General features: G+C 45.8%; 1 protein-coding gene across 1 annotated transcript in view; it reads right to left on the bottom strand.

The window, feature by feature from the left end:
* Positions 1–264: 264 nt before the first annotated feature.
* Positions 265–13,477, bottom strand: part of itga11a (integrin, alpha 11a) — a 119,969-nt gene continuing 106,756 nt past the window's right edge. The window contains exons 25-30 of the mRNA XM_041174901.1: positions 13,151–13,264; positions 11,550–11,654; positions 8,880–8,993; positions 5,772–5,867; positions 2,257–2,370; positions 265–1,294 (exon numbers count right to left, since the gene is read on the bottom strand). Coding sequence (XP_041030835.1) covers positions 1,205–1,294; positions 2,257–2,370; positions 5,772–5,867; positions 8,880–8,993; positions 11,550–11,654; positions 13,151–13,264 — 633 coding nt within the window. The 3' untranslated portion in view covers positions 265–1,204. The remainder of the gene's footprint in view (positions 1,295–2,256; positions 2,371–5,771; positions 5,868–8,879; positions 8,994–11,549; positions 11,655–13,150; positions 13,265–13,477) is intronic.

The following is a 13,477-nucleotide window of genomic DNA, read 5'->3' on the forward strand; positions in this document are numbered from 1 at the left end:
AGATGGTACACACTGCTGCCACTTTGTGTCGGTGGTGGAGGGAATGAATGTTTAAGGTGGTGGATGGGATGCCAATCAAGTGGACTACTTTGTCCTGAATGGCATCAAGCTTCTTGAATGTTATTGGAGCTGCACTCATCCAGGCAAATGGAGAGTTTTCTACTGCACTCCTGACTTGTGCCTTGGGGAGTCAGGAAGCGAGTTACTCTGTGAAGAGTTCCCAGCTTCTGACCTGCTTGTTAGCCATAGTATTTATATGGCTGGCTCAGTTCAGTTTCTGGTCAAAGGTGAAGCATTTATTAATAAGCTGGACATTAGGGGTTGATTAATCACCTTTGGTTAGTTTTAGCAGATGGATAAATCTAGTTTCCTTCTTAGTATGAGGTAGGGGGACAAGTGGGGTTGTGGGGACAAATATCCAGACTGGGCTTTTCCCCTCAAAGTTTAATGTGTGTGGTGTGCTAAAGAGGAACATGTGACTTGTTAGGCCCCAGCTTCCTCACACCTGAAAGAAGGTGTGCGATGGTGAGAGATTGCAGGGGGACAATATAACAAAAAAAACATTTACAACCCACAAATCCCATCAGAATTGCTGCTCATTTTCTTAAAAACATGTCTTCGTGCCCATAAACAAAGATGATGGACAGCCAGTAATTCCTAAACAATGCAGTAAGGTTTTGCAAAGTTTCTGGTGTTTTATGAAGTAAATCACCTGCCTGCTTTGGGCCCTATTTACCGCTTAAAGGGGGCAGGCTTCATTCCTGACAGCTGTAAAAAGGGCACTGGCTCATCTGCTGCTGTGTAGTTACACTGTGACTGTGCATTCTGGCAAGGTTTCCTTTTTTGTGTTTAGCACAGCCACACTGTCAACCCAAGTTCAAGTTTCCAAACAGAGAAATCTAATCTACATTGTGCCCCTGTTTAAAACATTTTTTTTTCAATGGGTGTGGGGGGGGTGGGGGGTGGGGGCAGGGATGCTTTGCGGATTAAAGCCTCTTGCTGCACCTTACAAAATCAATTAAAATGTCTGGTGTCAACAGCAAAAGCAATGGACCGGATAAGAAGGTGAACCTGGAGGCTGGTCGATGTCGGTGTACAGTAGTTGCCAATTGGTGCCCACCTGCTTAAGTCCAGTATTGCTGTGTGAATTAGCACCTTCCCTTGTTTAACATTTGACATTAGCGGCTCCCGAGATTTGAATCTTCTATGCTTTTGTCGATGTCTGTCCGATCGAGCCGTTCCTGGCTGCCATGGATTCCTTCCTTTTACGGTAAGCGCTTTGGAAAAAGCCAAGCTGTGGGGCAAAGAAGTGACAAGAAAGGGTTAACCTGAAGGGGACTCGTTCAGGTCACAGAATTAATGTTTTAAGTTTCAGCCTATCCCACCCTCTCCTGCTCACCTCCATTATAAACAGCGGTCTTTAGTTTAATGGCCCTTTGCCTGGAGACTCAAGGGGAGAATTTTCTGATTACAAAGGGTTGACCATTCAGTCCCTCAAACCCCATTGAATTAGATCACTGCAGATCTGTAACTTCATTCCGTTGACTTCCCTCAGTCCTGTAACCCTTAATACCCTTACCTATCAAATAGCAATCTTACTTTTGAAATTTTCATTTGACCTCAGCTCAACAACTTTTTGGGGGAGCGAGTTCCAGATTTCCACTCCCCTTTATGTGATGAAGTGCTTCCTGATATCACCCTGAACCACTTTGCCCCAAGGTGAAAGCTATGGCCCCTTGTTCTGGTCTCCTCGTTAGAGGAAATATTTCCTCTCTATCGACTCTATTAACCATCTTAAACATCTCAATCAACTTGCCTTTAATCTTCTGTAACTCAAGGGAATATAAGTCTAGCTTATATGTAACCTGTTCTCACAATTTAACTCTTTTAGCCCCAGTATCTTTCAGCATTGCCAAAGATGAACACCTCCTGCCTGTGACACCAATGCCCTCCCTGATATTTTGGTTTATTGGTATCACTGGTCTATACGATGTGTGGTCTCGATATAACCCACTCAATTTTCATTGGAGGCAGTCAACTGCAAATAAAACTTTCATTTACACATGTAATGAAGTAATATACTGAATGTGTAACAAAAACAGAATTACCTGGAAAAACTCAGCAGGTCTGTACGCTTTTGTCACAATCCCTGCCCTCCCCACTGGAAATCCATTAGTGGCTGAATGCATAAACTTGTCTGCAATGCTCAAAGGTATATTATTCAATATTCAAGTGGCATTAGAATACTGGACTTACCTTCCATAAAGCTAGAGTTAGCAGTGCAAGCAAAAGAAGCCCTCCTAACAAACTTCCGATTATAATCCAGATGGACACCTCTGACTCGTACTGCTTGGTCATTTGAAGTGTAATCTGTAAAAAGAGGTACAAGCATATTATGACGGTTTCCATGACAGTATCTTGTCCTTTCCATCAACAGGGGGTTTCCCTTTTCCATACTGCATTGACTTCCCTATTCTCATCTTTGTTTTTTGTCATATCTCCTCACAGTCTTGCCCCGCCTTATCTGGAGGATTTTCTCTTGCTTATCTCTCAGCTTGTACCCCTTTGCTCCTCAAGCGGAACTAAAGCTTGTTCCTAGCTCTCTCCACTTGACCAGAGAAGTCTAATCCTTCAATCACTACATGATTGGGGTTTGGAACTTTACACTGCTTTTGGATGCTAAGAAACTATTTCTCTGGTGGCAGAATCAAGATCAAGGGGACCTGATCTTAAATTAGAGCTAGGCTATTCAGGGGTGAAATCAGCCAGCAAATGTCCTGCATAAAGTTTGGTAGAAATTAGGAATTTTCGTCTCTGAAAGGTGGGGGATGCTGGGGGTCAAATGGAGCTTCCAATACTGAGGTCAATAGACTTTGTTAAGCAACAGTATCAAGAGACACAGAGCAAAGGTGTAATGGGATTAATATCCTGGAACGATCAGATGAAAATTGACTGATTAGATAACCTTTCTTTCATTCTTTCATGGGATGCAAGAGTCACTGGGAACAGTTAAGAGTCTGGAGTCACATGTAGGCCAGACCAGGGAAGGACGGAAGATTCCCTTCCAGAAGGACATTAGTGACCATATTGCCTTTTGTGGGAAATTGGCTGCCACATTTCCTACATACGAACATACAAATTAGAAGCAGGAGTAGGCCATTCGGCCCCTCAAGCCTGCTCCACCATTCAATAAAATCACAGCTGACCTGATTGTGGCCTCAACTCCACATACCACCCTACCTGATAACTTTAGATTCTTGATGGACAAGTAAGGTGATCTACCTCTACCTTAAAAAATATTCAATGACCCTGTCTCAGTCTCTGGGGATGAGAGTTCCAATGACTCGTGTCCCTCTGAGAGAAAAAGATTCTCTGCATCTCCACCTTAATTGGGAGAATTATTTTTCAACTGTGTCTCCTAGTTCATGTCTCTCCCACAAGGAAATCTCCCACATTACAACAGTGTCTACACTTCAGGAAAAAAAGGTACTTCATTGATTGTAAAGCACTTTGGGATGTATCGAGATTGTGAAAGGTGCTGTAGAAATGTACGTTCTTTAATTTCCTGTGATTAGGCCAATTTCATGCATTTGAGGTAATGTTGAGATATCCACTAGAGGTCAGCACTGCACCACCTGAAACCATGTCAGTAGAATGGAGATGGAAGTGGGCAGTAATACTGGAAATGGGGTGTGGGGAGTTGCAATATCATTACTTTGGGAATTCCATGGATTATTAAAACTTAATTTCCTTCCTTGGGCTTGTCTAAACGCAAGTCGAGGAAAGGTACTTGTTTAACCTAAAGGCAGGATATTAAAAAACAAAAAATTGTTACAGACAGGTCTCCTTTTCAAATGGAAGTGATGTATTAAAGATATGACTGAGAGTGAAGGTGCAGGTCAGCAGATGTGGTTGTCATTTTATCATATTCTGGCGGACGCATTGTGAAGAGGGTGCTGGGCAGATGGTAGATTGGAAATGCCTGTGACACACTTGTTGATGGAGTAATTGTGCTCCCAGAAGTAATACCTCGGAATGGGTGTGGGAAATTACCAGCTGCCTTAGGATGTAATTTAGGGTCAGACCCATCTGTTGGTTCAATGTCCAGTGACTGCTCCACGCCTGCCCATTGCGTATCTGACGCCTGCTCTTCCTGGGACGCCCTGCCAACACTCAGGGTGCTCACTTTGGCTTCAACTGCACCCTCTTTTTCCTTTCCTGCGCCATTGTACTCTCACTGCCCTTTCGCAGCGAGAATGATGAACATGGGGCTCAGCAGTTAGCAAACGGAGGCAGAGGAGATGGACCCGGAGGCCCCCAGCATCACAGATGCCAGTCTTCAGCGAATCCTATTCACTCCACGTGATATCAAGAAAATAGCTGAAGACACTGGGTACTGCAAAGGCTGTGGGCCCTGACAATATTCCAGCCGAAGACCTGTGCTCCAGACCTTGCCGTGCCTCTAGCCAGGCTGTTCCAGCACAGCCACAACACTGGCATCTACCCGGCTGTGTGGAAAATTGCCCAGGTATGTCCTGTACACAAAAAGCAGAACAAATCCAACCCAGCCAATTACCGCCCTATCAGTCTACTCTTGATCATTAGTGAAGTAATGGAAGGGGTCATCAACAGTTCACTCCCTCTACCACCGACACACAGTGGTAGCAGTGTGTACCATCTACAAGATGCACTGCACGAATTCACCAAGGCTCCTTAAACAGCACCTTCCAAACCAACGACCACTACCATCTAGAAGGACAAGGGCAGCAGATAGATGGAACACCAGCACCTGGGAGTTCTCCTCCAAGTCACTTACCATCCTGACTTGGAAATATATTGCTGTTCCTTCATTGTCCTAGGTCAAAATCCTGGAACTTCCTTCCTAACAGCACTGTGGGTGTATCTACACCACATAGACTGCAGTGGCTCAAGAAGGCAGCTCAACACCACCTTCTTGAGGGCAACTAGGGATGGGCAATAAATGCTGGCCCAGCCAGAGAAGTCCACATCCCATGAATGAATGAAATAAAAAACCCTGGAGGCAAGCGAATATTGTTCTTCATTCTGAGATCAGCTAAGCCCACACTGACAGCGGAACCTGCCACTCTTTGTGGCTAGGCACAATATTGGCCAACGATTCCCATTCCTTATATCTTCTCATCGTTCTTTGAGCCCATCATATCTGTGCTGTTCCTTTGGTAGAATTATCCAATTAGTCCTATTCCCCCTGCTCTTTCCCCATACCCCTGCAAAATCTTTCCATCCAAGTATTAACCTACATCCAGTTTCTTGCATTGGGTTGCCAACCCTGCATTCCTGGAGGTTTTGTCACATGACTGCCTCCCTCCAATTGCCCTGCCCCCTTGCTACCATCATCGGTCATGTAACATGTCCATCCTCACCTTCCCAGGCCAATTGGAAAGCAAACAAACCCAACAAAAAGTCCTTGCCTGTCAATCAAATATCACTTTTTATGACTAATAAACCAAAATGTTGAAAGAGAAACAATGGTTTTGAATTGCCCCCCTATGATTTTCCTCCTGAGTTGTCCTGATGATTAAAGTTCAATTACTGGAGACTCCAGGACATTCCTGGCAGGTTGGCAACCTCCGCTGTGGCTATGAGATGAACCTCGGGCCGTTCCCCTCCCTCCTGTTGCTGAGGAGCAGCCGAATATTGGTCAGCTCCACACCTCGAGAGTCCAGGCCGAGACCAGGACCTCGCTACACGTTTTCCATGAGTGTTTGTAGAGAGAAAGCTGATTCACTCACCTGCCGGCTCCTTGCTTCCTTCTTTATAAACATGGCATTGGGCTCCCGAATGTCAATTGTTGCTGTGGTTATGAGGAGCAGTGACTTAAACTTGAGCTGAAAATAAAACAACACAGAAAAATTCAACATTGGAAAGAAAATGAGGCCAGTTTTCATTCTGCTCCTCCTCACCCTCCCCCCTCCCCCGGCTCCTCCCCCTCTCCCCTCCCCCTAGCTCCTCCCCCTCTCCCCTCCCCCTAGTTCCTCACCCTCCCCCCTCCCCCGGCTCCTCCCCCTCTCCCCTCCCCCTAGCTCCTCACCCTCCCCCCTCCCCTGGCTCCTCCCCCTCTCCCCTCCCCCTAGCTCCTCCCCCTCTCCCCTCCCCCTAGCTCCTCCCCCTCCCCCTCCCCTGGCTCCTCCCCCTCTCCCCTCCCCCTCTCCCCTCCCCCTCCCCCCTCCCCTGGCTCCTCACCCTCCCTTCTCCCCGGCCCCTCCCCCTCCCCCTTCCCCTCCCCCTAGCTCCTCCCCCTCCCCCTCCCCCTCCCACTCCCCTAGCTCCTCACCCTCCCCCCTCCCCCGGCTCCTCACCCTCTCCCCTCCCCCGGCTCCTCACCCTCCCCCGGCTCCTCACCCTCCCCCGGCTCCTCACCCTCCCCCGGCTCCTCACCCTCCCCCGGCTCCTCACCCTCCCCCGGCTCCTCACCCTCTCCCCTCCCCCAGCTCCTCACCCTCCCCTGGCTCCTCCCCCTCCCCCCTCCCCCAGCTCCTCACCCTGTCCCCTCCACACCCCCTAGCTCCTCGTCCACAAGATGTGTGTTTTCCCCTTCAAGTACGTTTCCAATATGCTTTTGAAAAAGTATGAGGGAGGAGCTGGAAAAAGAATTGCCTGACTCTCACACTGAAGACAGCAGAAGGTCACAAAGAAGACTTGGTCAATGCACGTGTTTTAATAACTCATCATCTGTACCATCTTGCAGGCTGACAATTCCAGGCAGCCCCTTAAATATAATATTTAATATTTATCCTGTTTAAAGCTATTGTTCCCTGAGTAAGGAAGGAAAGCTCATATTGAGTTAATTTGATAAATTCCACTGATTTTAGCTTCAGTGTTGCAGATGTAAACTGAACTTAAAGCGGTTTCCCTATCAGTTTTGATGATATTTCAGGATTGTGGCTTTTATCATGAAGCCTGTTTTTCTTAAACAGCAATAATGATACCTCACTTTCAAAGAAATTGTATGTCGTGTTGTCTCATTTGGGATGAAGCAATGCTGAAGGCATTTGGAATTGTAAATGAAACCCAGACTTCGTTAACCCCTCTGCAACTCATCCTGAAATTAGATTGCCTGAAGATTCTGCGTGAAACCCCAATGATTTTATGTTTTGATATTTAGAAAGCAGGGTGAAGGTTCAGATCTTGTCAGTTCAATTGGTAACTCCCCTGCCACAGGGTTTGAGACCCAATCCTGAGACATGAGCACCAAATCCAAGCTGACTTCACCGAGGGAATACTGCAACATCTGTGGTGTTGCCTTTGGAATGAAATGTTAAACTGAGGCCCACTCTCTGCCCACTCAGGTATGTGTAAAGGAAATACTTTCATTTATATACCACTTTCCCCCATCTCAGGGCACCCTAAAGCACTTCACAACTCATTTCCTCTTCTCCCATTTTGATTGGTCACAAGTTGGGGATGTTTTCCCTATTCAGGGGCTCTTTGAGGACATCCCTAAAATGTTTCCACCTTCCTCCTGGGAATCTCCTTCCATGACGGAGTTCGAGTCGAGCATTTGCTTCAGGAACAAAAACAAAAATAGCTGGAAAAGCTCAGCAGGTCTGACAGCATCTGCGGAGAGGAACACAGTTACCGTTTCGAGTTCGTATGACTCTTCATCTGATGAAGAGTCATGCAGACTCGAAACGTTAACTGTGTTCCTCTCCGCAGATGCTGTCAGACCTGCTGAGTTTTTCCAGCTATTTTTGTTTTTGTTTCAGATTTCCAGCATCCACAGTATTTTGCTTTTATTAGTTGCTTCAGGAACCTGATGTCAGGCATATGAATGACATGTCCCCCACAGTGAAGCTTTTTTTAAGTGATTAGCACCTCAATGCTGGGCATGTTGGTTTGGGAGAAGATGCTTCTGTTGAACCACCTTTCTCTCCACAGGATTTGGAGGATCTTGCGAAGGCAGCACTGGTGGCAATTCTCCAGTCCTTTGAGGTGTCCAAGTCTCCAAAACATCTAAGAGCATGGGGCATCACTGCTATCTGGTAAACCATGACCCTGGGCTTGGGTTTGAAATCCTAATCCTCAAGTACTCTTTCAAATACCCTGGCTTGTGATCGATCAAAATGGAGAAGGTTCATTCAGGAAGGCAGCGAATGTGTCGAGAAATTTCATTGGGAACATGCAAAGATAAAGCTGGAGAGAGTGCACATCTCACCTACCCGACCCTTCAAACACCACCTGCCCCACATGTGGTGGGGTCTGCAGATCACACATTGGACTTAGTAGTCAGCTCGGAACCCACTGAACCAGCGTGGAAGCAAGTCATCCTCGACCCCCAAGGGGCTGTCTAAGACAAGACAACTAATTCATTTGAGAATTGAGGTAATTGCTGTAATGTGGGAAAAATGGCAGCCATTTTGTGCACAGCAAGATCCCACAAACAGCAACCAGCTAATCTATTTTATTCGTGACGCCAGTTGGGGAATTGAGCAAGATACCAGAGAGAACTCTCCTGCTCTTTTTCCAAATGGTGCTGTGAGATCTTTTATTTCTATCTGAGAGTGCAAAAGGGGCCTCAATTTCATGTCTTATCCAAAGGATGGCACCTCCAGCAGTGCAGCCCTCCATCAGCACTACATTGGGAGCATCAGTCTGTATCTTGTGGTCATGTCTCTTAGAACCCCTATCCTTCTGAATCAGATGTGACAAAGCTTTGCCAATGAGCCAGAGCGAACACAGGCAAGTGGGACAGATATTACCTATTACAAAAGAAGATGTTTCTAATCGAAGAGCGTGAAGAAGATAATCTTTAAAACTGATTTAAGTTTTGGATGAATCTGGACTGTATAGAGACTTAAAGAGCTCACTTCATTTATTATGGAGGTAGATCATGCACTTACTGCCATCAGTGAATCAGTCAAGAGTCTTCCAGAGATGTGAATGGTATATTCTTCACTAGTTTTAAAATTCTTCACATCACACATTAGGAGGGTGAACTTAGAGTTGCTGGCATCCTGTCAGATAACAAGTACTCAAGGTTAAAACTTACCAAGTTAACATAGAATGTAGGAAATGCATCAATAGAGACTAGAGGTGGAGTGGCAATAAGTAGTCTCCAGATCCAGACTTTGAAGATCATTTATTAACAGGAAATTGAGACAGCTCAAACTGATTACAGACTTTTGGATACTGGTTATGATTCTGGCACGAATTCATTATAAATTTATTTACAAGGAGAAAAAGAGAGAGAGCTTTTTTTTTTGGTGAATGATCTTGTCTCATCCCAGGTTTTTATTTTTGGCTTCTCTCCCCTTCCATTTTATATCCCTTTCTGAGCTCCTGAAGGTCACTGACTCATGTCCGGGTGCAATTCCAGAGGAAACAGGATAACTGCTAGTTACTATGGCCAACCAGACATCCTTCATCTGTCGAGTCAGATGTTCAGCCTTGCAAGACATCACCACCACCATCCTTAATTGAACTCCACACATGCACACACACACCCAACCACACACACCCACCCAGCCACAGACACACACACCCAACCACACACACACACCCAAACACACACACACACCCAAACAGGCACACACACACCCACACAGGCACACACACACCCACACAGGCACACACACACCCACACCCAACCACACACACACACACCCAAACAGGCACACACACACACATACCCAGCCCCACACACACACACCCACCAAGCCACATACCCACAAACACATACGCACACCCACAAACACATGCGCACACCCACTCAGCCACACACACACATATGCAAACACCCACACCCTCACCCAACAACCCACACCCACACCCCTGAAACACAGACACACACACACACACACACAATTACACACACAAACTCACACATACGCACGCTTTGAAAAGTGTCATAGAATTCTGAACTCCTCCAGCACAGAAGGAGGCCATTTGGCCTGTCCTACCTGTGCCAGCTCTTTGAAAGATCTAATCAACTAGCCCCCCGCCCCCCATCCCCCATCTCCTCTGCCGTTTACCCATAGCCTCATTTTTTTTTCCTTTTCAAGTATTTGTCCAATTCCCTTTTGAAAATTACTTGTGAATCTGCTTCCACCACCCGAGCAGGCAGCACATTCCAGACCATAACAACATGCTGTATCTAAACAACATCCTAGCTGCTTCTTTGGCTGCACAGCAAACAGGCAGGATCCCTGGTTGAGTTTTCTTCTCAATAATCTGTGGTTTGAGACTTAAAGCTAATTCTAGCAACATGATTAGTGGAGTTTTATTGCAGGATCTTAGCAAAAGAATTTCACTGCTTACTCTTGAATTATTGCTTGACCCCCTCCATGGTGCAGAATTGTGGGGTGTGGTTTATGCTGAGGCATTGTATGGTCGCTCACAGACTATTGGTTATAATTAAAGGTTTCTGACTCAGTTTGTCCCTGTCCCTGTTTGGATTGCTCACTGGAGTGAAGGATCCCTATATCATTATTGGATATACATTAGCAAATTAGGAGGTTGAAGGGCAGACAGATGGAACATTTTACACGATAAAGGGTAATAGATTAATTCAGTAAGTTACCAGTGAACGTCATTAGAGGGGGAATGGAGGGAGAAACAGCCAGCAGGAGTGGATTCAAGATGCAATTAAATGTGTTCCTGGTGAGACAAATGACCAAAGGATATGGTGAGAAGGTGCAACTGATAAATCAAGAAGTGTTTGGCAGCAGGGCACATGCAGGGTTACGAGGAGAAGGTAGGGGAATGGGACTAGGTGCGTTACTCATTCAGATAGCTGGTGCAGACATGACGGGCTGAATGGCCTCCTTCTGTGCTGTAACAATTCTGTTTCTGGCTGCTCATAAATTCCTTTCCCTGAAAATTCTTATTCTTGAAAAATTCTTGAAAATGCTGATATCACCCTGTGGGATAACATTTTATCAGGATTATCGCCTATGTTAAAGAGGTGGAGGGAGGAATTTCAGATGAACGTACTAAGCATTCCTAGACTACAACAACCATTATACTTACACAGTGCCACTAATGTAGCAAAACATGCACAGATGCTTCCGAGGAGAGCTATCAGACAGAATATTCCACAAAGAAATGTCACACCCTATGCTTAATTCTGTAGCTATCTTCCAGGTCCTTGTCTATCATTAATTAACTGTTCTCATTGAGGGGTCATTTCAACTGTCCTCAGCACCCAGGGGTGGGATGTTGGCCAGTGCTCCTGATCCCTGCTGGAGGGCGGGTTGTGTTGGCATGAGATTGCAATGGTGGGATGACACTGGGAGAAAACGCTAGTAATAGGCATGTGGGCGATGGCTGGAGGGCAAGGATGGGGACCCCCCCAACAAGGGTCAGTGCCTCCGGGAGAGGAGTTGGAGTGTGGGGCAAGATAACCTGAACAAAGGAAATACACGGCAGAAGGATTAGAAAAGAAATTGTTTGCAGAATGTTCCTCTTTATGAATAGATGAAGGACCCTGGCTGAGATCAAAGCTTCCGACTTCAAACAGCTTCTTATTCACATTAAAGTTCTGATTTCACGAAACAACAAAGCCTTGTTACCAGCTTCTCATAGTGTCTCAGATCTTCTGCGAAAACTGCTTCTATGGGAGGCTGCCACTGCTGCATTTCTGAGTGACCGGTCACACTGCACTGGATCCCATCTTTCTGCAAAGCATCGGACACAGCAGCAACGTAAATACATAAAGGAGTGCAAGTGTCAAAACACTGTCATCGCCAGTAATAACAATCCATTGTATAGTGGCAAAATCATTCAGGTTGGAGAGGTTGACCATCGAGTGCTACAGTTAAGAAGTTTAGAAGAGATGTGCGAAACACGTTTGAGTCTGAGGAGGTGTTTTAATAGCAGGCAGAGAAGCACTAAAGTGGAGGCGATCAGAAAGAGGAGACCAGAGAATGGGTCACAAATGGCTGAGGCAAATCAGTACAGATGGGAAGCTAGATGAGTACACAAGAGAGAAAGGAATGGGAAGATATGCTGATAGGATCAGATATAGTAAGATGGAGGAGATTTAGGTGCAGCATTAATACCAACATAGATCTGATGGGCCAAATGACCTGTTTCTATGTTTTAAATCCTGTGTAGACAGAATGCCATAAGACATAGGAGCAGAAATTAGGCCATTCGGCCCATCGAGTCTGCTCCACCAAGGCTAATGCCAGTCTTTTTTTACCTTCCTGAACCCAAACTGTTGTCAGGGTCACCATCTGCTTATAGGAGTTACTAGGAAGCTCCTGAACAGTTTTTGTGCCATTGGCTATTGTCAACTGGGTTGAGAACATCTCAACCTGGTTCGCACACGACCAATCACAGCTCACCATCCTGGGCAAGGTTTGAACATGAGGTGAAAAGGCAGGACACACTGCACCACCCAGTGAAAACAGTTTGCAAAATACTCAGTTTAGGAAGTGGATTGTCACCAAGATTCCTCCTCCTGGTCAGTAGTTAATGACTCAGTTGGGCATTTGGATGTCAGTTGAGATCAGGGCCGTGAGACTGTGAGGCCCCAGTTGCTGAATGGCATGCTGACACTCACTGCTCAGATTGAAATAATAGCCAGTGGTCTATTATTCTCAGAGGAAGTGTACCACATTGAATCAATCCCTTCAGGAAACAAGGAGCAGAATTGGCAAGAAAAAGAAAAATAAAGCTTTAACATTATCAACACATAAGAATGTTGAATCTTATTGCAGGATACTGGCAGATAAAATGTAAAACACACCACATTAAAGGAAGAATATATCATCTGAATAACATTTATAGAGGAGAGTGTCACTATCAGGATCTCTCTCCTAGAAAGGGCATTTAACCATCGGCACCAGCCTCATTCACAGAAAGCGGCACAACACAGATCCATTGGGCTGAAGGGCCTTTTTCTTTGCTGTAAATATTAGGTTGCTATCAGGACCATTCTCATGGAGCAAGTCTCATCACCAGGAAGCCTATTCTCCCTCTCAGTGTATTACCATCAAGACCCCAAACTTTGAAAGGAGTGCTACCATCAGCACCATTCCCATAGATGGAATGTCACTAGTGGGATCCATCTTGTAGAGAGAGATGTCACCATTAGGGCCCCTCTTATTATTGTACTGTCACTCTCAGGAACCCCTTTGGGCTCGGCACCTCTGCTTTTTGTACTCACCGGACTGGTGGAGTTGTTGGTCAGGACCAAGAGGAGGTTGTTGCCTTTGGTCAGTGTCGGAATGGTCACTTTGACCAGCAAGTGGCCAACAGTGAATTGCCCCAGATTCTGAAGCTGCGATTAAACCGAGATGAAAACATGAGAGGTTATAGAAACAGGAAGTGGCCAATAAGCTCAATAAACTCATCCGATTTTCATTGACAAACTCACCTTCTCACTTATTCAAAAATACATCGCACAGTCTCTTAAATCCATCTTCTCTTTCCTAATCTGGGGCAATCGTACCAATTTTATCTCTTTCAGTGGCAACAAGGCTGAGAGCAGCTA

This window comes from Carcharodon carcharias, chromosome 26 (genome assembly GCF_017639515.1).
Source record: "Carcharodon carcharias isolate sCarCar2 chromosome 26, sCarCar2.pri, whole genome shotgun sequence".
Classification (NCBI taxonomy): Eukaryota; Metazoa; Chordata; class Chondrichthyes; order Lamniformes; family Lamnidae; genus Carcharodon; species Carcharodon carcharias.